The sequence below is a fragment of the Fusarium oxysporum genome, chromosome I, assembly GCF_013085055.1.
Source record: "Fusarium oxysporum Fo47 chromosome I, complete sequence".
Classification (NCBI taxonomy): domain Eukaryota; kingdom Fungi; phylum Ascomycota; class Sordariomycetes; order Hypocreales; family Nectriaceae; genus Fusarium; species Fusarium oxysporum.
The window spans coordinates 628,598-652,756 of record NC_072840.1 but is presented as its reverse complement, the minus strand read 5'-3'; the positions used below and the strand labels follow the sequence as shown (position 1 = coordinate 652,756).

The 24,159-nt window shown below is 48.1% G+C and overlaps 12 protein-coding genes across 12 annotated transcripts; 5 read left to right on the top strand and 7 right to left on the bottom strand.

Moving 5' to 3' along the window:
• Window positions 1-44: 44 nt before the first annotated feature.
• On the bottom strand, window positions 45-754 carry FOBCDRAFT_177 (mitochondrial 37S ribosomal protein MRP2). The gene is made up of 3 exons (XM_031180514.3): window positions 604-754; window positions 345-516; window positions 45-295 (listed from the first exon to the last, which is right to left on the bottom strand). Exons 1-3 carry the CDS (start codon window positions 708-710, stop codon window positions 233-235), a joined length of 342 nt encoding a protein of 113 aa, XP_031041282.1. The 5' UTR covers window positions 711-754; the 3' UTR covers window positions 45-232.
• A 612-nt stretch (window positions 755-1,366) lies between these two features.
• Window positions 1,367-4,287, top strand: FOBCDRAFT_209995 (glycoside hydrolase superfamily). The gene has a single exon (XM_031180513.3). It carries the CDS (start codon window positions 1,395-1,397, stop codon window positions 4,239-4,241), a length of 2,847 nt encoding a protein of 948 aa, XP_031041281.2. The 5' UTR covers window positions 1,367-1,394; the 3' UTR covers window positions 4,242-4,287.
• On the bottom strand, window positions 4,288-5,610 carry FOBCDRAFT_209994 (Six-hairpin glycosidase-like protein). Its single transcript, XM_031180512.3, has one exon. The coding sequence runs from the start codon at window positions 5,445-5,447 to the stop codon at window positions 4,329-4,331; it is 1,119 nt and encodes a 372-aa protein (XP_031041280.1). The 5' UTR covers window positions 5,448-5,610; the 3' UTR covers window positions 4,288-4,328.
• A 1,139-nt stretch (window positions 5,611-6,749) lies between these two features.
• On the top strand, window positions 6,750-8,541 carry FOBCDRAFT_172623 (major facilitator superfamily domain-containing protein; the record flags this gene model as incomplete). Its single annotated transcript, XM_031180511.3, has 4 exons — window positions 6,750-7,049; window positions 7,109-7,386; window positions 7,437-7,952; window positions 7,998-8,541. The coding sequence occupies 4 exons, from the start codon at window positions 6,750-6,752 to the stop codon at window positions 8,449-8,451; spliced, it is 1,548 nt and encodes a 515-aa protein (XP_031041279.2). The 3' UTR covers window positions 8,452-8,541.
• Window positions 8,542-8,904: 363 nt separating this feature from the next.
• On the bottom strand, window positions 8,905-9,693 carry FOBCDRAFT_194241 (uncharacterized protein; the record flags this gene model as incomplete). Its single annotated transcript, XM_031180510.2, has 1 exon — window positions 8,905-9,693. One exon carries the CDS (start codon window positions 9,691-9,693, stop codon window positions 8,905-8,907), a length of 789 nt encoding a protein of 262 aa, XP_031041278.2.
• A 1,945-nt stretch (window positions 9,694-11,638) lies between these two features.
• On the top strand, window positions 11,639-11,941 carry FOBCDRAFT_194240 (uncharacterized protein; the record flags this gene model as incomplete). Its single annotated transcript, XM_031180509.2, has 1 exon — window positions 11,639-11,941. The coding sequence occupies one exon, from the start codon at window positions 11,639-11,641 to the stop codon at window positions 11,939-11,941; it is 303 nt and encodes a 100-aa protein (XP_031041277.2).
• A 1,795-nt stretch (window positions 11,942-13,736) lies between these two features.
• Window positions 13,737-14,066, top strand: FOBCDRAFT_194239 (uncharacterized protein; the record flags this gene model as incomplete). The annotated part of the gene is made up of 1 exon (XM_059608789.1): window positions 13,737-14,066. The coding sequence occupies one exon, from the start codon at window positions 13,737-13,739 to the stop codon at window positions 14,064-14,066; it is 330 nt and encodes a 109-aa protein (XP_059466529.1).
• A 1,230-nt stretch (window positions 14,067-15,296) lies between these two features.
• FOBCDRAFT_194238 (uncharacterized protein) lies at window positions 15,297-16,002 on the top strand (the record flags this gene model as incomplete). Its single annotated transcript, XM_059608788.1, has 2 exons — window positions 15,297-15,403; window positions 15,657-16,002. 2 exons carry the CDS (start codon window positions 15,297-15,299, stop codon window positions 16,000-16,002), a joined length of 453 nt encoding a protein of 150 aa, XP_059466528.1.
• A 213-nt stretch (window positions 16,003-16,215) lies between these two features.
• FOBCDRAFT_194237 (uncharacterized protein) lies at window positions 16,216-16,593 on the bottom strand (the record flags this gene model as incomplete). The annotated part of the gene is made up of 1 exon (XM_031180505.2): window positions 16,216-16,593. One exon carries the CDS (start codon window positions 16,591-16,593, stop codon window positions 16,216-16,218), a length of 378 nt encoding a protein of 125 aa, XP_031041273.2.
• Window positions 16,594-18,313: 1,720 nt separating this feature from the next.
• Window positions 18,314-18,625, bottom strand: FOBCDRAFT_194236 (uncharacterized protein; the record flags this gene model as incomplete). The annotated part of the gene is made up of 1 exon (XM_059608787.1): window positions 18,314-18,625. The coding sequence occupies one exon, from the start codon at window positions 18,623-18,625 to the stop codon at window positions 18,314-18,316; it is 312 nt and encodes a 103-aa protein (XP_059466527.1).
• Window positions 18,626-19,131: 506 nt separating this feature from the next.
• FOBCDRAFT_194235 (uncharacterized protein) lies at window positions 19,132-19,488 on the bottom strand (the record flags this gene model as incomplete). The annotated part of the gene is made up of 1 exon (XM_031180503.3): window positions 19,132-19,488. The coding sequence occupies one exon, from the start codon at window positions 19,486-19,488 to the stop codon at window positions 19,132-19,134; it is 357 nt and encodes a 118-aa protein (XP_031041271.3).
• Window positions 19,489-20,089: 601 nt separating this feature from the next.
• FOBCDRAFT_246437 (aldehyde dehydrogenase family-domain-containing protein) lies at window positions 20,090-24,093 on the bottom strand (the record flags this gene model as incomplete). Its single annotated transcript, XM_059610781.1, has 5 exons — window positions 20,090-21,038; window positions 21,183-21,536; window positions 21,693-22,386; window positions 22,623-22,672; window positions 22,721-24,093. 5 exons carry the CDS (start codon window positions 24,091-24,093, stop codon window positions 20,090-20,092), a joined length of 3,420 nt encoding a protein of 1,139 aa, XP_059466526.1.
• Between the last annotated feature and the right edge of the window lie 66 nt (window positions 24,094-24,159).

Below are 24,159 nucleotides of genomic sequence, written 5' to 3'. Positions count from 1 at the left end.
AGTCGTACATTTCCGTTTCGTTGCTTGTTGACGCAGTGTTCGAACTCGTGGACTGCAAAAAGCGAAGAGCAGCCTAGTGGGTGAAGTATTTTAGGTGCGGAATGAGAGAAGGTTTATAGGTTCTAGGACGGATACCACTAGACCACTCTTCGGTATAGGTAATAGAGTGATTTTGGTACATAAGGGGTGTGTAGTCGTACATTTCCTCTCGTTCGATTCCGTCCCCAGCTCTTTACCAACTGGCTCGCTTCACACCAGGCAGGTTTCCAGCCATAGCCTCCATTCGGAAGTTGTACTACAATCGTCAGCCCAATTCTCAACCCCTCGTTCTTTATCGGACTTACTCGAGTCATCTTAAAGTCACTCAGCACACCACGTCCCTGACCACCCATGATACATCTGTTTCGAATCTGCGTTGGTCGAGTATAGCAGTGCATCTGTGTCAATTGGAGCTGTGCCTCGGCGCGGACTCGTGGGGGGAGGGTTGTGTTGCGAATAATATATCGGAGAGCTTGTCTATCGGCCTCGAGTTAGCCCTCTTCCTCCTCGTGGGTAACCTTTCCAACCGATCATTGTGTTCTGCGTGGGGAAGAGTTTGCGCACCTCTCGGTCTCGTGGGCCTCAAAGACCTTTCGCTTTGTGTGGTCGCGCAGGGTGCGGACGTTGACGAAACAGCCCAGATCGAGCTTCTTGGCGCGGAACATCGACATGGTGGGCGGTTTGGACGGGGATGTCGATGATGAAGCTGTCGAGAGATGTTCAATTGACGAGCCAAATTCAAGATGGAGCATGTGTTGCCGAAGATTAGCCGATTCTCTCAATCCCGGTGCTCCAGGTAGTAAGTCAACACAATCGGCTGGACTTGTCAGCGCAAATATTTCATAAAATGATTAATTAATTAATGGGCCAATGATCACTTGGATTAACTCTCTCGTCATTGTTCACGTGTTTTATTTGCAGCTTCATCTAGTGCTTTAGCTGTTCTTGATTGGCTCACTGGATTTAAGTCACCCAAAGTGCAGTGAACAAAATCTCAGTGTTGATCTAAACAGTCAAACCTGTGCGGCATTGTTTTAAAAGACACATATCATATCAACGAGAATTAAACAGCGAATTCTTATAGTGAACCTTTAAAGCTATTTCACTTGATCTTAAGTGCATCAAGCTCTGTACCTGATCTAAACCTCATTGATCTAGGGTATCCAATGTGGAGTGATGATCCCCAAACCGTCCAGGGGATGCTTGGCCTGGAATGCGACGTGACGCAGCCTCTGGTCTTGGTACGATTAGCTAACCACGCAGCTGCAATAAACCTGAACAATCAGCCTGAATTTCTCAACAATGGAATTCATGCCTCACATCTAACCACAAATACTAGCTGATCCATTTCCATCATGGATCACAGTAGGGAGAATCTCCTCAATGGAGCCGACCGTGCATCCTTTGACACAAGCGACGATTCCGATGCTTACTCTGACATCGACGCAACTGATTATCTCAACAAGAATAAGAATGCCCAATCTGACGCTGCGGGTAAACGGCGTCTACGATATCTTAGAAGCTGGCGCGCAAAGAAATGCTGCTTCACCGTGATTGGCACTCTCATAGTTGTTTGGCTCGTCATATCAGCTATTGGAGCATTTGCCTGGAAAAAGATAAAGACACCACCCGTTGAGGGAGACTCACCACCATGGTACCCCAGTCCAAAAGGCGGTACTTCCCAGAATTGGGCAAAGAGTTATGATCAGGCTGTTAAGCTGGTTAGTAAAATGACCTTGGCTGAAAAAGTCAACATTACTACTGGAACAGGATGGAGTATGGGTTTAGCAGTCGGCACGACTGGCGCCGCCAACAACGTCGGATTCCCAGCGTTGGCATTGCAAGATGGACCTCTTGGAATACGATTCGCGGATAATGCAACTGCCTGGCCAGCTGGTATTACCGTTGGTGCCACGTTCAACAAGAAATTGATGTATGAGCGTGGACGAGCTCATGGGAAAGAAGCAAAGGGCAAAGGTGTCAATGTTATTCTTGGACCGGCCATCGGACCTCTGGGAAGAGCACCCGCTGGTGGGAGAAACTGGGAGGGCTTTGGTCCAGATCCTTATCTGCAGGGCGTTGCTGGTGCTGCGACGATTAAGGGGATACAAGATTCCGGAGTCATGGCGACGATCAAGCACTTTATTGGAAATGAGCAGGAACATTTTCGGCAGGCGTGGGAATGGGGTCTTCCGAATGCTATCTCATCCAACATTGATGATCGCACGCTACATGAGATTTACGGATGGCCGTTCCAAGATGCTGTCAAGGCTGGTGTTGCGAGTGTTATGTGCTCGTATAACATGGTCAACAACTCGTATGCCTGCCAGAACTCAAAGCTTTTGAACGGCATTCTCAAAGATGAGATGGGATTTCAGGGTTTCGTCATGTCGGATTGGTTGGCTCAGAGATCTGGTGTCGCGAGTGCTCTTGCTGGGTTGGATATGAGTATGCCGGGAGATGGACTCAAATGGGCTGATGGCGAATCACTCTGGGGCCCTCGACTCACGCAAGCTGTTCTGAACGGATCGCTGCCGGTGGACCGACTGAACGACATGGCGCTTCGAATTGTCGCGTCTTTCTACCAGCTTGGTCAGGATAAGGATGAGAATAAGGGTCCGAACTTTTCATCGTGGACTTATGACAAGAAAGGGAAACTCGCGCCTGGAAGTCCCTCACCTCAAGAGGGGCAGGTAGTCAACCAGTACATAAACGTGCAAGAAGATCACGCTGAGTTGGCCCGTCAAATTGCCATTGAAGGTACAGTTCTGCTCAAGAATGACGGCGTGCTTCCCCTAAGCCGCGAGGGCAACTTGGCCAATCAACCCGAAAAGAGGAAGGACAAGATCAAGATCGGTATTTTCGGCGATGATGCTGGCCCTGGAAAGGGACTCAATTACTGCCCTGATCAAGGCTGCAATGAAGGTACCCTCGGATCAGGCTGGGGCAGCGGTGCAGCTGACTTCCCATTCCTCGTTACTCCCGTCGAGGCGCTGCGAAAGAATTTTAAGAAAGACAAAGTTCAAGTCAGCGAACATCTCTCCAATAAGATCAAAGACCCAAAGAAGGTTACAGAGCAGGACGTTTGCTTAGTCTTTGCCAACTCGGACGCAGGCGAGGGATATTTATCATGGAACAGCGTTCGAGGTGACCGCAACGATCTCAACTTGCAGAAAGGAGGCGATGCGCTGATCATGGAGGTCGCCAACCTTTGTGGCGATGGAACAGGCACGACTATCGTGGTTATTCATGCTGTTGGGCCTGTTGTCATGGAGAACTGGATCAACCACCCAAGGATCAAGGCTGTGCTGACAGCTAATCTGCCTGGCGAGGAGAGTGGAAACGCTATTGCTAGCATTCTTTTCGGCGACGAGAGTCCCAGCGGAAAGCTCCCTTATACGATTGGCAAAGCTCTTCCTGATTACGGCGAAGGCGCTCAGATCCTGTATCTTCCCAACGGAGTTATTCCGCAGCAAGACTTCAAAGAGGGACTGTACATCGATTACCGACATTTCGACAAGCACAGCAAGGACCTTCGATATGAGTTTGGTTATGGCCTGTCATACACTACCTTTGAGTTCAGAGACTTGAAGATCTCAGTGAAGGAGGCAGTCGCAGGACTTCCGGCCTCACGTGCACCTCCGGCGAGCGCAAAGCCGCCCAAACTGGATGATAAGATCCCCGATGTCAAGGAAGGTCTATGGCCCAAGAACATTCGCAAGCTGAAGAAGTGGATTTATCCCTATATTGACTCTCCTGATGACATCAAGAAGGGCGACTATCCCTACCCCGATGGCTACGATATCGAGCAACCGCCCTCACCGGCTGGAGGTGAAGAAGGTGGTAACCCCGATCTCTGGAAGACTGTCGTCACTGCCTCCATTACCGTTAAAAATACAGGCTCCGTGGATGGGAAGGCTGTTCCCCAACTTTATCTCTCATACCCCGCAACATCAAAGGTTGACCATCCTGTCCGCGTTCTCCGTGGTTTTGAGAAAGTTGCTCTGAAGAAGGGCGAGAGCAAGAAGGTTGAGTTTGAATTGACAAGGAGAGACTTGAGTTACTGGGATGTGGAGGAGCAGAATTGGAGGGTCACAGATGGAGAGTTTACGATTGCGGTGGGAGAGAGTTCGAGGAATTTGAAAGCGACGGGTACGTTCAAGTCTGATGGTACCCCAGGCAATTTGATCATAGAGGGTTAGCAAAATTGTATGCTTGGCTAGTCGGCACTTGGACAAGAATATCATGATTCATTATCGCAATCAATTTCATTACTTTTTTATCAACATCTAATTATACGCCCTCAAAAACTCCACCAAAGCCATCATAGCCATAGCCTGTCCATAAGGCATACTCGTCCTAGGAATATCCTTATAATGCTGCAAATCATGTCCCATGCCTGTTCCAAACGAGGTATTCAACAACTCTCCCTCAGGACTAATATTCTCCAAAACAGCCTTGATCGCCTTAACAGCTACCTCAGAGTACTCCTTTCCAATATATCTCTTCCTCTCCGCCTTGAGAATACCATACGCAAAACCCGCTGTCGCACTGGCTTCGACGTACGAACCCTCTGATTCAGGGACGTCGAGAAGGGTGCTCCACAGACCATTTGCGCGCTGCGTCTTCGCAAGGGCTGCGCATTGGCTATCGAGTGTGTTGATGAGATGTGAGCCAATGGGGTCATCTTCCTTGATACCGATGAGTTCGAGGAATTCGGGAATGACAATGGTAACCCAGCTGTTACCGCGCGCCCATCGTGCATCAGCAAAGTTATGACCACCATCCTTGAATGTCCATCCGTGGAAGAACAATCCAGTCTTTGTATCAAACAGATACTGAATATGCAGCAAGAACTGCTTCTTCGCTTCAGCGACGTATTCCGGCCTGTTGAGCACAAGACCAATCTTGGCAAGCGGCATGACAGTCATCATGAGGGTATCATCCCAAAGCTGCTGCTCATTGACCTCAAGGTACGTAATATGCTGGAAACCACCATACTTTGTCCTGGGGAGGTCATGCATCGCCCACTCAGCCCAAGCATCCAACCAAGGAAGATATGTAGGATTCTGAGTCTTTTCATAGACATACGCAAGCGTGAGGAATACAGCCATGGTGTTGATGTTCTTTCCCTTGTGGCCCTCTGCGAAACGAGCTTGGAACCAATCCTCAATGATCTTGAGCCATTGGTCCTCGCCGGTCATCTCGTAGTACTTCCATATTCCGTAGAGACCGATGCCGTGGGTCCACTCCCAGTCGTTCCAGCCTTTTGTGTCGATGATGCGGCCATCTGCTAGGGTCATGAGGAATTCGCCTGTTGTGTCTTTTATGTTGACGAGTTCGTGGATGAGCTGTTGGATTTGCTTGTGGACGTCTTGCGACGCGATGTCGTGTACGTGAGAGGGCATGATGACGGTGTCTTGCTACTCAAACAGGGTATCTTGTGGAGGAGAGATGAGTTGTTTGGTAGAGGATGAATGAGGGTATTCATAACCCCTCGTCGTATCCCAATGATTCTCTTGGCAGTCCACATGCTCGGTCCGAAGTACACCGAGGGCGCCTATCATGAGGTTGAAGCTTCATCTCTCCGCACTTTTTGGTTGTGGGGGTGGGGCATGGAACTGGGGGTTGAAGATGGGGGCGGAGTAGTCAGCCATTTCCAGTAAAGTACAGAGAGACGAAAAGACTCAGCTGAAGCCTGTGAAGTGATTACGTAGTGACATTTGGGGGAGTGGTACGGTGTATTGCGGCTTGAATACCGGAGTTCATCATGGCAATTGAGCAGAAAGGCCTTTGGGTGAGTGACTGAGTGAGGGGATTACCGCTAAAGAAACCGCGGATTTTAGCGCATTTCCTCGGATCTTCAGTGGGTCTACCTTAATTCCCCCCACTGAGCCAAAACCAGGTCAGCGGAGAAGTCTTCCTCTTTCGCTGCCCGTCGCTTCCCCTTGCCGAATGCTGCCTTCGGTGACGGAGAAAATTTCAAGGTGCGGAGTAATTCGAAAAGAGCCGCTTACTTGCTTGGATTCTCCAAATTCATCGCCAAGAGACGGGACGGATGCGGCTGTTACGTTGAGGCGTAAGGCACAGCATCGTCGCTATTGCCGTTGGATATATTCTTGAAGGGTAGTTGTAGACTGAGAGATCTCACTTAGGATAGATATCCAAAGTGAAGCTCCAGGCAAACTTGTTGAAGATTCAGTGGACCCCTGGAGTAGTTTATTTGGGCCCTTAAGATCAAGGTCTGAAGTCATGTCAAGATTGAAGAGAAGCATATCTCGCTCCCATGCAACCGTCCAACCCATACGGGTCAACACAGGAGCCTCCTGTCCTCAGACAACCCAGCAAATCATGTCATACGCTGATCCTACCCGTCCCTGGCATACCTTAACCAGGGCTTATTTATCCCGTAGAGCGGATCCCCAGTGACGAAACCCTGAAGATGCCGCGTTGCCGAGTTGTAACTTGTAGATAATCCTCCTTCTTACTCGGCGCCTCGGGCAAAACTCCCACGAGATAAAAAGAGGGAAAAACTCAATCTTGACTGGAGTAAGGAAACTGGGGCAATATGGGGTATTTCTCACAAGTAACGTTGACATCTGGGGCCCCAGATTCCCGCCCCATTACCGTATGTCATAAAAGGAACACAACCCCCTCCTGTATCTTCTAGTCAATCTCATCCTCAATTTCATCCCAATTACTAAATCGAGATGGCTTCGGAAATTCAGCGCAAGAGATCTGTCGACGAGGTCGAAGATCTCGAAAAGCCAACTCAGCACTCTGAACGAGTCGACAAGGAACTCGCACAATATGTCTCAGACGTGCGTATCAACATCTCGCCTGAGCGCAGTGCGGAGCTGCGAAAGATGATTGATAAGAGAGTCCTTGTCATTATGATCTTTACGTATTTTCTGCAGGCTATTGATAAGGGGACATTGTCGTTTGCGTCGATTATGGGGTTGACTGCTGATACGGGGTTGGAGAATCCTGATGGGACAGTGTCTCAGCATGTAAGTTGCCAATTACTTTCTCAATTTGTGTAATGACCTGCGTGCTAATTGGGGTGTAGTTCTCGTGGCTTACGACCTGTATTTACCTCGCTATCCTCGTTGTCGAATATCCCCAGAACTGGCTCATTGCCCGTGTCCCTATCGCGAAATACCTCTCCTTCTGCATTGTCGCTTGGGGAGCTTGCCTGGCCTGCCATGCAGCTTGTCAAGACTTCAAAGGTCTCGTTATCGTACGAACATTACTCGGTATCTTCGAGTCAGCCTGTCAACCATGCTTCGTTATCCTCTCAGCCATCTGGTACCGACGTGAGGAACAAGCCTCCCGAGTCACCTACTGGTACGCCTACCTCAACCCTCTCACTATAGCATCTCACTAACCGGTCCAAGGTACATGATGAACGGCGCCCAACAGATCGTCGGCGGTCTTCTCGCCTACTGCTTCTCCCTCATCAAAACCGGTCCCCTCAAATCCTGGCAATGGCTCTTCCTCTCCTACGGCGTCATCTCCGTTTTCTTCGGCGTGTTCGTCGGATGGTGGATGCCTGACTCCCCTATGCGAGCCAAATGCTGGACTGAACAGGAAAAGCACGAGATGGTTGAGCGTGTTCGTGATAACCAGACCGGTATCCAGAACAAAACGTTCAAGAAGGAGCAGTTTATTGAGGGTCTCAAGGATCCTCAGGTTTGGGGATATGCTCTCATCGCGCTTTGCACAACGTTACCTACATCAGGTCTGGGTGCTTTTGCGAATATTATTATTAAGAGCTTTGGGTTCAGTACCCTTGAGACGCAGCTGTTGGCTATGGTATTGGGCTTTTATATCGTTATTGTGCTTCTGTCATCGGCTTGGCTTGTCAAGAAGACGAACCAGAACCTGTTGGTAATGCTTGGATTCTGTATTCCGTAAGTCTGTTCCTCAAGCTTTCTTGATCGCCGCTAACAACTTAGTTCCTTCATTGGTACAATCCTCCTTATGACCCTCCCCAACAAGACAATGGCCCAACACATCGGCCTCCTCATCTCTTACTACATAACCCTATCCTTTTGGTCCGCCCAAACTCTCGCCCTCTCCATGATCTCACGAAACATCGCCGGACAAACCAAGAAGACCGTCGCAGTCGCCACCAACTTCATCATCTGGGCAGCTGGTAACGCCATCGGTCCTCAAGTCTTCCTCTCCCACGATGGACCCCGCTACTTTATCGCTTTCGCCACTCATCTCGGCTGCTACTGTCTTCTTGTTATTGTCATCGTCTCTCTGAGATGGTATCTTCGACGAGAGAATAAGAAGCGCGATGCGTTGGCTGAGTCGGGTGTTGCGGAGGCTAGTTCGACTTACACAGGACAGGCTTGGGAGGATCTTACGGATAAGGAGAACTTGAGTTTCCGTTACGTGTACTAGGGGATAGATCGTGTAAAGAGGTATGTGGATGCAAGCATCGAGAAATAGGTAGAAATGTAGATCATCAAGAATACATTCACTCTTGCAACACCCTTACTGTTTCTGAATTGTTTGTTATCGACTAACTAGAGTATGAAGATGAAAGGCCTTTTGTTCCCTCCGGCGGCCATATCTGATAACTTCCAGGAAGCATGTGTAGTGACTTGGGGAATTGAATGGTGTAGTGACTATGGGCTATTGTGGCCTGATCATTGTTGTAAGTCCAGGAAAGTCTGGTGGAACAGGAGTAGTGGCTATGGGTCGTCATGGCCAGGGAACTTGGGAAGAGCAGGTGTTGTGACTTGGGGGTTGAATGGTGTAGTGGCTCGGGGCTATCATGGCCTTGATCATCTTTCTTGTGAGCCCGAAAGACTCTGGACGATATGTCGAGATCTGTAGCATCATGGTGGGCTATCACTGAAGCTCCTGTTCCAAGCGTTCTTCCTGCGCATTGCCTCGGATATAAGCCTCAAGACCCTCAATATGATGATCTAGAGCATTTAAAAGAGGCCCGTTGGCTTGGCAAGACATGAACATCCTTAAAACTTCGGCTGCCAGTTCCAGGTACAGAAAAAGTCTATCGTTTGATTCCGCGGCTCTTGCATAGTCCATCTCCGAGATGACGACCCTGATCAGGGATGAAGAACTCATGTTATAACCCCCGACCTCATCAGCATTGCGATTCCACCAATCCGGGTCAGACAAAGTGCTCGTATCGTATCTAACGATGCGGGCCATAGCCTGGGGACACCAAGAAAGGATGCTGTCTTCTACCAGGCCTAGGGCTGTAGCAGGGTTCGACAACTTTTCCCGGAACGCATCGATGAGCTCAAAATCTTTCATGTACTTGGACCTGGCAAGGTTAAGCTTGCTAAGAACCTCGGTAGCAGTCGGTTTTATCTCAGCAGTAAGCATGCGATAAAGCTCATCCGAAAGCTTCCGCCAAACGACGTGGGTTGTCTTCCTAGGTGATGCGTCAAGTAAGGCGATGATCGTACCCAGCCGTTCATCGAAAGGTTCTTCAGGCATGCCATCGTACGTGGGAAGGCCATCATTACCAGCTCGCATGCTCACCTTCAGCACACCAAGTTTGTCGAGCCACTGCAAGCGTCGATTCATTGCATCCAAGAAGTTCTTTCTCTGACCTGGCTCGAAAAAAACGTCCGCTGTCGTGCCATGCTTAAGAGGCTGAGGTTGATCCATGATATCTGATCAACCAAGTTAGTCTAGGTGCGGAATGTGGTGAGTTGGGGAGCTCACCTTGTTCTCAGGCCGGTCGGGGCCAGGGTGGCATTGCAGGAAGCGCTTTTTGTGATAGGAGAGATAAAAAGAATGCGCGATGATCCTTGAGCATAGAGTAATTGGATGATGGACTTTTATTGTATTTGAGACATTATTAGTGGTTGTTGAGGTTCCGCAGCCTTGATGCTTCAAGCAGTTCTGGTGGATATGAACCTTGTCGACGACCATGCTTGTGCGGACGATGAGATCAAGGGGATCAGTATACTCCACTGTTGCATGCATCGATTGCAGGAGATGTTTGCTGGTAATGATGTCAGTTAAAAGAATGTTTGTTTGATGAATGATTGCTTTGTAGATCGAGAACGATGGAAGGCAGATGGAAGAACTGTGCTCCCAAGCTTCTGTGAACAATGTTATCTGTCCCCGTTTCACTCAAAGATCGAGTATAGGATAATGATGATTAATCACTTGGCCAGAAAGCTGTGATAGTCAATTCTCCTGACTCTGAAGGAGAGCCACATGTCAGGGCTGAATAGATGCTCTACTCTGACCTCAGTTTAACTGCCAAGTAGTCGCTGATAGTGATACGATCACCATGGCAGTGATAAACCTATCGATCATTCCTTGGTATTAATTAATATAAGTTATGCTCTTTGGACGGTCAAGTTCAACTCATCTGCTCAAGCAACACACACACACAAATACGCTTTGCCCACACAACTCACCAACATCATCACCCTCATACAGTCCTCTTTATTATTCACTTTCAAACTTACACAATGCGTCTAACAACAACTCTAGATCCCAACCACAAGTACTGGGACTGCCAAAAGCCTATCGGGGGTGGTGAGAATTGCAATACCGCCAACGATGTCAATGAGAAGAAATGTAGGCTGTGTGGCTACAAAATTGATGGTACGATGAGGATAATGGCAGTGGATGAAAATAAAAAGATTATCGGAGAGCTCCACAGCGTCGACTCCCAAACTGGTGAGATGACTTGGGAGTATGGGGATTTTTGAGGACTAGGCTCTCAACAACGGTCCAGTTATGAGCTGTGCGACGACCAACGGAGTGACTACGAATGGAGGAACTACAAATGAAGCGGCCACAAACAGAATGAGGACTATTGGAGAAAGAAAACACCGGAGCTGGAACTAACGGAGCGACCACAAACGGGAATCAGAGAAGGCTATGAGTTTGACTCTACCGTGTCTGTCCACTTTGGGGTCGGGAATCGGCGGGTTTGAAGACGGGCTTTCGGTAATTGGGATGGATCATGGTTCATTACCACGCATGCTTTTGTTTGCTCATCAAAGTCTATCCTAGACATTATTCTTCGAGACAAAAAACAGTAAAACAGTTTGAGATTTACTCGTTTCAATGCTTCACTTGTGACTAAACGTCTAAAGAACATAAAAAAGAGTCAAAGGCGGCATATTCTATGTAAAGGCTTTGCTCCTCTCTGAACGTCGTTGATCTTGTGACACTCCAACGCTGTCTTTGACTCAGCAGTTTAACAGACTATGGCTCTTGTGTTGTGAATGGGGGTGATAATTACCCTTCCACTTATTGAGGAAATCTTCCTGTTGCTGGTTTACTGGGACATGAAGGCTGTGATGAGTTAGTTGCTTTATCTCTGAATAAAGGTCGTATCCGTGAACAATGCTGAAGAGATGCAGCTCTCTGGCGCTTCATCACTGTCAAATACCGGGCTGCAAATTCTGAATAGGTGAATCGATCGCCCTAGTTGTGATTCATTCATTATTCAGTTCCCGCTGCCTGCTGGTATAAGTGACATTCCTTGTCCCTCCCCCAAAACCATCGACACACAAACAACACACCAACCCAAAAAGACAGCATAAAAAAGACGCATTCAGATCATTTTGACTTCTATAAATTCAAAATGTCTCCTGCAGTTGACCGCACAGACGAACATACTCACTGGCGGTGTTTAGATTGCGAACATACGAGAAGGCCAAACGGCGTCAACAAAAAGGCCGATAAGACATGTGTCGAATGTGGGAGAGAAATTCAGCTTGCTTCAAAGGCCTTGAATGAAGCTGGAGAATACATTGGAATACTTGGCTTGATATCAGATGAGGGAGAACTGTGGATATGGGAACCCAAGAAGTCCGAAAAGCGTCCGTTGAATATGGAGGAGGGCGAATCGTCAGGACAAGGTACTCAAGCCACTGCGGCCGAGTGAGATACGGCTTGATAGATGGGAATTGCCCGAATGACTACAGTTTCTTCCAAGATTCAGCGTATGGCTGTTTCTCCTAAATCGTCTTGTCTGTAAATGATAGTGTGTCCAAAATCCCCAACACATTCGTGTACACACACTCCCGAACAATCACGGCAAGAATTTACATCAATATTCATGTAATTGCCAATTTACCTAAGATCCATATTGTTGGCAGTTGTTCCTGACCTTGAAACCGACCACCTACCAAGTGAAGACTCCTCACTCAAATCACAGGCCTCGCTGGATGGATATTGGACTTCAGCGACACTCCAAATGTCATGTATAAAGCCGTGAATACTATTTCTTTCGCTTTATGGGCCTATCGCGGGCATTGCTAGTAGTCTGATCTTCTGTGCCGTCTGTGCGCAAACATATATACGTTGTAAGCGTTGCGCAGCCCGATCCTTCGTACCACGCAGCAGCAGTCACTTAACCTCCCATACGCCAGAAAGAAATAGACACGAAGACTCAGTGTAACCGTAAATACTCTTTTCAGCATAAAAAATAAGCTCTCCTCTTCGAAAGCAATATCCTGTATAAGGAACAGAACTAGATCTGGCCAACAAGCTGGGGAAACATGCTTGAGCGTACTGCCACCGGTGCGCGACTTCCAACTCCCTGTGCTAAGATCATTCCAACATAGTTCATGAAATCAATTATGGTAAGTAAAAGTATTTGGGGGTATTGTCTATTTAGGTGAGAGATTGCTCCAAGTAAGTGAGTTCCTCTCACCTATCATGAGGCGGATTGAGAGTCTCTTGAAGTATTGTTCAAAGAAGAGTTACATCACAAACACGAGCATTCGGGCTTCATGAATGTGATATATCTCCATTATTTATAGGATCACAGTGATATTATCAAAGTTACATGCATAAAAGGATCGAGATTTGTTCCAGGAAAATGTAACTCGGCACCATAATGACAGCGCTGCAAGGAATGTGCTCAAAGACTCACAGAATCTAATTTATTGATGAACGACTCGGCGACTCCACTGATTGTGTGTCTGTTAAGTTGTCATTTCTCAGTGATTGCTAGGCTCTGGGGTCATTTGAGCAGCAAGCATAAGTAATCACTGATACTGAATGCTCTGAATGGGATTTATATCGGTACATGTGTAACTCTTATCTGCGAATCACTTTTCATTCACACGATCACCTGCATGAACTCATGTATATATCTGAGCATGTTTTCACCCTTACCTCCACTCACTCATCAATTACGCAGCGAACCAACATCCCAACCCTGCACTCACTTACACTAACAACTCACCCACATCCACACCTCAACAGCACCACTTACATCCCCACAATGTCAGAGAACGTTCAAAAGACAACAACCCAAGTTCGGGGTGATCACACAAAGTGGCAATGCCACAAGATGGTTAATGAACCAGGCCATGCCAGATGCGTTGCCACCATGAGCATGAACGTCGACACTTGCACACATTGCGGACAGCGTCGCGGGAAGAATGCAGTTGCTCTCGCTCAGAACGATGATGTTTTGGGTAGCCTTGTTGACTTTGAGGCTGATGGAACAGAGAAATGGCACTATAATCTCAAAGTGAACGGCGTGCATAATTGAGCCTGTCCGAGCTTGATAGGGTGAACACCACATATCGGCGTTCAGTGATTCAGCATAGAAAGAGATTATAAATAGACTCTAAAATACTTTCCTCTTCTCCTGTTCTTCATGTCGCTTAGATGTTCAAAAATTATGCTTCCTTTCTTTATAACCACTACTCCGAAATACTGCAATCATGTCTACCCGCCTCCTCCTTAATGCACTCATATCTGGCCGCCTGCGTCCTGGGCTCAAGCCTGGCCGCCTAACACTTATCGTTCGCAAAGACCACACCAAATGGGAGTGCACCCAGAAAGTTGGACATAACGACCAAGGCGAGCCCCTTGAGTGCGGAGAGGTCATGAAGATGACGGAGCAAGTCTGTAAGAAATGCTGGTGCATTCGCAGAGTCGGCGCAGCCGCGCTGACTGAGGATGAGATGTATCTTGGTATGCTTGCTCGTATCACGAAGGGAATCAACGAGTGGTGGGAATATTATCCGGAACTGCAGGAGAGCAAAGAATGAGCTCACTGAGCTTGCATGCCGCAAAGGGATGTGAGGATTCGTAAGCTGAAAGGTTAGACTTAGGTAGTGAATACAGGCAGTAAGGTGAATAGTGATGAATTGTCGATAGTCCACTGATTCATGAGCACAATGGGCCCGGCGTCTGCAAGGCCAGTGAAAGAATGCTTGTCTGACAATGAATACTACTCATGATCCGTGGCCAATGTCAGCTATAATAACTCCCCTTCACCGTGTGACTCTCACTCAAACAGCTCACACAGAAACATCTTACTACCCACAACTCAACTCAGCTTCTTGATCTATAAACATCGCAAACGACACATTCATGCCTGATATCTCAGAAGTAACCACATCCAAAGTCCGCAACGACCACACTCACTGGCGCTGCATGCACGAGACGGACGGAAATGAGTGCAATACTCGACTTCAGATGACTCAAGAACATTGTACTGAATGTGGCAGTAGCCGGGAGGAGGGCTCGTATGCTGAGACGCATGATGGCTACCAGCTTGGCACTCTGGAATCTTTCGATCCGGATGGTAAAGCGATTTGGCACTATACTTTCATCAAAAACGGCTGTAGTTAATGAGCGTCGGTCCAAAAAAGGAGATATCCTGGAATGAACCTCTGATTCGGTGTATACTGATACTATAAATTATACTCAATAGACTCTAAAACTTCCGTTTAATATCTTCTCCCTAACATCACAGTACCAAAGTGCAAACTCACTCACAACGTATCTCACATGCCTTTCAATACACTAACACCCGTCGTCCGCGGTGATCACACCCACTGGCGTTGCTGCAAACTCATCAATGGAAATATCTGCGATACAAAGAACCCCATGACTGATAAGACGTGTAGTGTTTGTGGTATAGACCGTGGGATTCGCTCAGTTGCCCTAGCGAGTAATGGTGATATGCTAGGGGTGCTTGCTTCTGTTGACTCAGAGGGTAGGGAGATGTGGTACTATAGTATTACGACAAACGGGACATCATAGTTCAGTTGAGTATTGGTATACAAACATGTGGTTGAGGTAAAGTGATATTGGCAGCTAGGGGGTAATGATTCAGATTTATGCAGACTCTATATAAGCCGCTGAGAGCACGTTCTCCTGCTACCTCCGAACACTTGCCTGCATACCTTAAGTCACCAGTATAAACGTCATCAATTTAGCTAGAATCTCACTAGAACACCTTTGCTACATATGTCACTTCGTAAACCTACACAATGGCTCGCACTACTACACGTTGTGTTGACCATACTCAATGGAATTGCACCAAGTTCCTCATGCCCATCGACAAATGTAATGCCACAACGTCAATTTATATTAAGAAGTAAATTATCTGTGGTCGACAACGAGAAGTCAGAAATGCGGACGTTCTTGATGCAGTTGGTACGAAGCTTCGGACTCTTGTCATGGTGGATTCGAAGGGTAAAGAGACATGGGATTACATTTAGTCTGAACTTTTTGTGCTGTGATACACGGCGCATTTAGAGCTATTGCAGTGTTACACTACTTATTACTGAGCCTTGAGTCAGGAAGGAACCATATATAGCATTGTAAACTCAACTGCATTTCTCCCTTAGCTCTACAATATCCAACCCCAACATCTTCCCCAGACAATACAGTACACGAATAGACAACACTCGCAACTACAAAACCCAATCATCGAAAGCCCTCAAAGGCTCACCTAATCGACCCAAAATGCCTCTCATGGAACGTACAACCACCGTCCGCGCTGATCATACCCATTGGAAGTGTGTGAGACCCGAGCGGAACGGGGGCTACTGCAATACAACAATGGCTATGCTTGAAAACCAGTGCAGAAAGTGCGCTGCTATTCGTGAACCCAGATTTGCGTATGCAATGACCCGAGAAGGGCATAAACTTGGAGTTCTTGGGAGTGTTGATATAGATAATATCGAGATGTGATATTACGAATTGGAGACCTAGAATGGTGTCTCTTGGCGAAGAGAAGTCGAGTGGTTAGCAGGTGTTCGCCTCTGAAACTAAAAGGAGACCAAGAAGAAGTAACTTATAGCTGTATTCTATAAAGAACCTCGCTGTTGGAACTCTTCCTCAATCTGAGCTCTTAAGAGGTATCATTAAGTTCCCCCAGCGCACGCATCCAGCCCATTGCCCATACTAATTCCCGTTTGCCGTCAAACCGTCAACCTCCTCCTCGTATATCACATCACCCTCCGTGAACTCCTCAACTGTCCTATCCACAATTGGACCGTCTGCATTAATATCGGGCAGCTTAGTATAAACCCATATTTCTTCACCTCGAGCCGTATAAGCTTCAAGCGTTCCGATTTCGTTCCAATCTGACCTCAAGGCCTTAGTCCCCTGGTCTCGAACCTGATTGCATTCAGGACATTTCCGGACTGGCTTTCTGATGGCACGTCCTTCTTTATCTCGACCATACCGAAACATGTTATTGACTGGGCAGAAGTCGCCGTTGGCTTTGGTCATGCATTGCCAGTGTGTATGATCCGCGCGAACGGCAGTGATTGGAGCCATGATGAAATTATTGTAGTGCCTGTGAAAAGGTTGTGTAGATGCTGATTTGTGCGTTGCTGAGCCCTGGTAAAAGCGGTACGATGACGGCAACTTATACCGAACAACACTGGAGAGTCATAATTAATCACTCGATAAGTAAAGAGATTGGTTCAGATTGGAGGCCATGTGGCGAGGAAAGTAGTGATTAGGGACATGATTGCAACGCTGAATACATGGAGCAGTCCCTTCAACCGCAAAGCAAAATCCCGTCGGTCTGTGTCAGCTAGGGGACGGCGTTGCTGCCACATCATAGACTCATACACGCACCAAAGAGCAGCTAGACACTACAATCACATTATCTAGACCTCACTTGTTCTTAGACTTCTTATAACCAGGTCTGGACGGGCTCATGATACCCCAGAATCTCCTTTCCTTGCTAATCATCTTACTCATCCAAAACCACTCCTCAGTAAAGCAATAGCAGTTATTACACGCATATTGTATATCTCACGGTAGATTCTCTACCATGTCCGATGACATGTCTGTATTCATGCATCTCAACGATACTTTCAAGCTTGTCAATAAGCCTATCGGTGAGATTATTGGAACTCTTTAGAGTGACGAAGAGACACTAGAGATGAACATCCCATGGGACAGAACAATGCCACTGCAATGGCATTTGAACTGAGTCATTGTTCAGAGGATTACTGTTTGTCAAATGAACCTTTGGACTCAACGACATTGTTCAGAGGTATTGTTCATGTAAGTCACGATATATGCACGATACTTCACGGTCACGGAGTCGTGTCTATTTAGCACATAAAACTCAGCACATATGTATTCACGAGAACCATATTTTATACAAATTGTTTGGATCAATTGTGACTGTACTGCCTGACCACCGTACTGTCTCGCCCACTAACCTCGAACGTAGGTAGTGCTAGCCCTCGCCTCCGAAAAGTCCATAGCCTCTGGCTCACGTAGCTTCCAGACAGGATTCCCATCCGAATTCGTTCCCTCAAATTCCCCAATCTCATCAATGCCAGCGCTTAAAGCCTTTGCTCCCTCGTCCAGTTCAGCGTCGCACCTTCTACAACTCTTGTCCCCAACGCTGTTTATCTTGGTGCAGGTTGGGCTCATACAGAGCCAATGGGCGATATCGCTTGCAGTAGGCATGGTCATTTTGGTTGTAGTGAGTGATCTGATAGTGGTAGAGTCGTGTGGTGTTAGGTTTGTGTGACTTGGTGTAGTGCTTGATGCCCTGTGTAACAAGCCTGGGGAAGCTTGGGACTTATGTGTGTCACTGGAGAGTAATTACAAACACTTTATTCACAGTTGTTCATTTCTAATCACTGTGTATAGATGTTCAGCAACCTTTGTTCAGTGTAACGCGACACCCTGCAGCGTGTGAACGACAAAGGGAGAAGCGTCAACGGCTCATTTGGCAGTCCACTGTTCTGTCCACGATCTGAGTCAGTGTACTGATCATGTCCCCGGAGCCATTGAAGACAGGTTGTGCTTAATTGTATTTGTTTAGGCAATGAATTGGCTCAATGTGGTATGCACGTAGGTTTAGGACACAATTTCTCCTAAGCGCGAGGTCACAGCGTCACCAGATTGGAAGCAAAGAATCTCGTGTCATGAAAGCAACTCAATTTCTCTCCAGTAATTAAAGAATTCCCTTGATTAATTTGAGAATTCTTCCCCCACAAGCTGAAACAGCTGAGTATCGCCCCTCTGTTCAGTCGCTAATGAAATTAGTTGACCAATTTTCACTGCCATCTTCATTAGGGAAAAGCATCCAAAACCGTCCTCGTTCCCCACAGCCGAGTCTCGTCTCTCCAAGGTCGGCCGTTGCACCGCAGCCACGTTTATTGCCACACTTGGAACAAATCTTGTTGTATATATCCTCATTTCTCCCTCCGCATTTCTTCTTGTAGGGCTCCCACGATGCGCCCCAGTTGCATGTCCATTTAGCGTTCTTAGGGACGAAGTCGTCGCCTTCTTCAGTCACCATGTATGAGTTCGGAGGATCTTCTTGTGTCGACGACATTTTGTAGAGGTATAGGTATAGTAGTGGTGTAGAGAGGTTGTGAGTGTTTGTATTGCTGAGCGTTGTGTTCTTAGAGAAGTGGTCATGGCAAATGGGAAAGACTCTCTCAACTTATACATGCTGGATGCAAGCGGTTTCTCACAAGACATTAATCAGAGAGACGCCATGCCTGAATAGCCTCCGTAGTGACTGCAGTCATTGATGTACAGTCGCTCTACCAAGACACCCTCTCGCTCACCTTAGGGCTGATGTGTTGCTCACAAACACCGTAGGTAGCCTGAATCTTTTACATCTCCTCAGGCAATGTATTGTCTCAGTGACATTGAAGCAGATGAAAGACACAATGCCTTTTGTGTGCGAGTTCACTGCTAAGTTCTGTGTGGTGATATAAACTCTCAACTACAGATCTCAAATGCAAATAACACATCTATCTGGCTCGCAACTTTCGAGTTCACTGCGTCATAGAGAGAGTCCTATTCCACTAGATCAACTCAATCTTCGCCTCATTACCTAAAGAGCCTCCCAAAAGGCAATTTAATTATTGATATGTAAAGCCCAAAATTCATTTCTTGCACGAATAAGTCATACGTCCAGACTTCAGTCCCATCGTTCTCTATACCACAAATCTCCCAGCACCTCCCCTTTACCCCTTCGTCAAGCCTCTTCCCGACGTGTGCGATTGAAGCAGAGCGTGCAAAACCACATTTTGTGCACTTCTTGTTCCTTATATCATCGTTTATGTGTCCGCATTGGGCTTCGATGGGTCCCCATTTACATGTCCAGACAGCATTCTCGGGGAGAAAGTCATCACCTTCTCTAGTTATGGCGTAAACTTTCGACGTGCCTTCCTGTGTAGAAGCCATTTTGTAGAGGTATAGGTGGTATGAAGAGGTTGATAGTTACTGTATTTGCTATGCTTCTGTGAGGAGTGGTGGTTGCCAGCGGCAAGGCTCGCAACTTATACACGTGGGCGACAAACTGGTCCTCGCATCATAATCACAGAGCGAGAATGCCCAAATCACTGCCATACCAGTACTCAAATAATTGATGCATCTTCACTTAATCTTAACTTCCATTCAGCCAGCTCCCCGTATTCACGGTCAGAAGTGGAAGTCCTTCAATCACCCACTCCGCCTCCAAGTAAAGCTTCCCTTACAACACACACTCGCAAGTCTTCCAAAGAGCCAAACAAATTCGAGAGCTCGAAGTCGCATGTTGCGCACTTCATTTTACGCGGCACAGGCGCTATCCTTGACCTAATTCTCGCTATCGAAGTCGTTGATGCACGCCTCAAGGCAGTGTCTGGTCACGAACTTGAGAACCCGCACAAGTTGAAAGCACTGCCGGCAACGAGGAGGCAAATACCATAAGAAATTAGGCCATGGGAAAGAACAGATCATGCTGAAAACCCTTTGCTGTATTCCCTCTATCGTGAAGTGATGACCTTGCTAACCATACCCTCAACTACTGACTCTTCCTCTTGCTACCACTCCCATCACCCGCAGCGCCCCCCTTGGCATCTCCTCCGTCCTCCGACTGTTTGTCCGGCTCCTCAAGATCCTCATCATCCACCTGCTTTTTCACCACATTCGCAACCCACCTCTCCATACGACTAACTTCAAATCCAACACCAGTGCTCATCCTTTTCCCCTCCCTACTATTTCCACCGACTTCACCGGTCCCCGACGACATGGGCGGACTATTCCCGTGGTGGATTCCAACGACATCACCGGAACCCTCAGATACAGGGCGACTATTCTCGGGGTTGATTCCATCGATACCACCAGACTTCCAAGACACAGGCGGGCTGCTATTGAGAAAATTCTTGGGCAAGGTTCCCTGACGAAGCTGATCCAGAGTCTCACGATCAAAGTAAACCCACTTCTCGTTGCCATGCAGGTCCATAGACTGCAGCCAACCGATCTGCTTGTGGCTGGCGTTGAGAGCGTCGGCCGGAAACGCTCGTTCCTGCTTGCATGTAGCGCACCGAGCATCTGTCAGGGGGTTGATGATATTGCAGAAGAAACCTCTGTGGCATTTCCATGCGACGTGGTCTGGACGTATGCCGAAGGTGGCTCCTGTAAAGGTGCTGGAGGTGGGGGTGTCTGGGTTTGGTGGTGGTGGTGGTGGAACATTTGGCGACGGAGTATCTGGCTTTATTAGTTGTGACATGATGGGAGGTGATGATGGCTTGGACTTGGTATGTCTACTGCGTGTTCTGATGATGATGGTGATGGTGCAGTTGATGAAGAAGATGGAAATGATGAACAAGATGATGATGACGAAGAAGAAGAGAGTTGCTGAGTTCATGGACTGGGTTGCCGAGAGGAGGTGGTGAGGTAGGTAAGGGCTTGTGCTGTGGAAGGAGCGAGACAGCGCCAATGACCAAATAACAGGCAGAGTTCCTGGTCTTCTATCAAGGTATGGACAATTAACCTGTATGATGAAGCGAAGTTGGAGAGGCATCATCTTCCAACAGATATTACTGAACTTTGATCACCAACAACCGCAAGGGCAATTCAACCTTTGCGGCCATGGCGAGACAAAGCCATCTCACGGGGAGTACAGTGCTTGCCCGTTTAACGACATGAGGGAGGTGAAATTGACAGTGCGCCCAGGCAAGACAACAACCGGGTCATGTGAAGGTGAGGTACGAGGGATATCACCAATGGATGGCGTGGAATAAGAAGAAGCACTCAGAAAATATGAACGGGAACTTGATGGCGATGATATTGAAGATGGCGGGAGAAGAAGTGAGTACCAAACGAGACAGACGACGATCATATGTCGGAATGGGGAGGAGGATGAAGAGGCCACCAAAATGACACCAACGAGATGGTGATCATGGTGCGCAAAACAATCAGTGTTCGTTATTTCTGCTCCAACGCAGAGACTGGTCTGTATCAAACAGCTATTCTTGGGTATGTTTCCTCCAAGACAAAGCAACCGTATCCTCTGTCATCGCCAGTGATATTGTTATCCGTCCAAATCATCCACCATGGAAAGTACTCAATCATCAAGATTAAGACCCCCCAACAGCAAAGGAATCCGAATATCAGCACCTGACTGATCCCGATCCCTATCCTCATTCTCATCCTTCGCATCTCCCCCTCCAACATCATCATCTAAAAAAGACCAATCCGCATCCCTAGCAATGCCACCAGCATCAGGCCGCGGCGGCGCAAACAAAATCCCCATGATCCTGTCCGAGGCCATCGTCAACGACGCCTTGGAGTATAACTCCTTCATCGCCTCAGCACTCTCGACATCAAACACAAGACCAGCGTTTTCTTTGCCAATAGGAAGATGAGCACAAACGTTTGCTCGTTCAGGTTTGACGGAGTTAATGTCGACGACTTTGAGGCCGAGAGTTTCGCCGCGCTTGTTGCGGATGACTCGGAGTTTCAGAGAGTCGACGTAGCGAAAAGGGTCTTTCGGGTTGATGGTCTTGCGAGGATCGGGAGGGACGGCATCGGCGTGACTTTGAGGGCCCGGAGATCGGAGAAGGATTGAGGAATGGGAGGGAGGATGATGTCGAAGGAGGTGGTCGACAGTACGGGCGCGGTTTCGGCCGGTCGGAATGGCAATAGGGGAAGAGGGCTTTGGAAGTGACGACATCGTCTTGTCGGTAGCCATGGCTGATGTTGAAGTGATGCTGGTGTTCCTCTTGTGTAGATAGGAGGGTTGACTGAAAGATGCTTGGGAGAGGAGATGATGCGATTCGGTAGATATGTGAGTTGATATGTTGTCAGTCGTTGCCACTGTCGTTTGCAGCTCATGCCAATGATCGCAACAATAGCCTCAATGACTCCATTCACTGCATGAGTATCACGTGGAATACGGTGGAAAGCAACCTTGATGGGTCACAGAATTGTTGTTGCGATGCCGTTTGCTTGAGCATGTTTGCTCCATATGCTCCTTCTTCATAGCCTTGGGTTGTACACAGTATTGATACCACCAGTGACAATCGTCTTGAGAACCATGTAATCATCAACACCATACCTGCTGCCCTCACGCCCCATACCAGAATGTTTGACACCGCCAAATCTACAAACAGTCAGTCATTGATCCGCTGCAACAATTGTTTGTACTTACGGAGCAGCCCAGTCTGAGATGACACCAGTGTTGATGGCTACCATACCAAACTCCAATCTCTCCTGCACGCGGTGCGATCTCGCTAGATTGTTTGTCATGATGTAAGAAGCCAATCCTACATCAGACTTGTTCGCCCTTGCGACAACCTCGTCTTCTGTCTTGAACTTGGTCAACGCCGCAAGTGGTCCGAATGTCTCTTCGTAAGTCACGGCCATCGTATCGTCAACATCGCCCAGAACTGTCGGCTGGAAGAAGTTCTTTCCGAGATCGGGTAATCGCTGACCGCCGAAGAGAAGAGTAGCTTTATTCTTGAGGGCATCTTGGACATGTTCCTCAACCTTGTCTACACTCGTCGTCATCGGGCCGTGCGTCACTGAAGGGTCAGCACCGTTACCGACTTTAAACTTGCCGACTTCCTCAACTAGGCGCTTGGAGAATTGGTCGTAGATGCCTTCCTGGACGTAGATCCTGTTGGCGCAAACGCATGTTTGGCCGGTCACCTTGAACTTGGCAATGATGGCGCTGGATACCGCGGTCTCGACATCGGCCTCGTCAAACACGATGAAGGGCGCGTTGCCTCCAAGCTCTAGAGATAGCTTCTTGAGAGTATCGGCTGACTGCTTCATCAGGATCTTCCCTACCCGGGTTGAGCCCGTGAAGGAGATCTTCTTGACGATGTCAGACTCGCACAGCGCAAGACCTAGTTTCGGTGTGTTATCCAAAGCAGTGACGATATTGAGAACCCCCTTTGGCAGACCAGCGCGCTCAGCGAGGACACCGAGAACATTCCCCGAGAAAGGCGTCACACCATCCGTCTTGAGCACAATCGTACACCCAGCCGCAAGCGCAGCAGCGACTTTCCTCGCAGCCATCGCCAAAGGGAAATTCCAAGGCGTGATCAAACCACAAACACCAACGGGTTGCTTGATGACCTGAATTCTCGAATTCGGCTGCGAATGCGGGACAACATCACCATACAGCCTCGGCGCCTCTTCCGCGAACCACTCGAAGAACCCCGCCGAGAACATCACCTCCCCTTCAGCATCCGCTTTCGCCTTTCCATTCTCTGCTGTGATGATCTTTGCGATGTCAGTTTTGTGTTCTGCCAGTAGCTCTGCGATTTTGCGAATTATCTTTGCGCGCTGGCGGCCTGATTGAGCGCGCCACAGGGGAAAGGCCTCTGAAGCTGCGGAGATGGCGCTGTTGACGTCGTCGACGGTGCATTCTGGTGCTGGGCCGATGATTGTGTTTGTGGCGGGGTTGCAGACAGGGAAAGTTTGAGAGGAAGTGAAGAGAGGCCATTCGCCGTTGATGAAGGGTCGGCTTTCGACAAGGAGGGATGGATCTTTGAGGGTAGAGGTGAGGGATGTCATTGTGGGCGGTGACCGATGCAGGTGAGCGGGGATTGAATCTGGTGACGGGTATCGTTATACAACGAT

Excerpts from the sequence above, each read along its gene's own strand:
- FOBCDRAFT_177 (XM_031180514.3), bottom strand. The coding sequence starts at position 710 with ATGTCGATGTTCCGCGCCAAGAAGCTCGATCTGGGCTGTTTCGTCAAC. Across the intron at positions 517-603 it reads GAGGCCCACGAGACCGAGAG|ACAAGCTCTCCGATATATTA; the intron begins GTGCGCAAACTC and ends CGAGGCCGATAG. Across the intron at positions 296-344 it reads GTGACTTTAAGATGACTCGA|TACAACTTCCGAATGGAGGC; the intron begins GTAAGTCCGATA and ends TGACGATTGTAG.
- FOBCDRAFT_209995 (XM_031180513.3), top strand. The coding sequence starts at position 1,395 with ATGGATCACAGTAGGGAGAATCTCCTCAATGGAGCCGACCGTGCATCC.
- FOBCDRAFT_209994 (XM_031180512.3), bottom strand. The coding sequence starts at position 5,447 with ATGCCCTCTCACGTACACGACATCGCGTCGCAAGACGTCCACAAGCAA.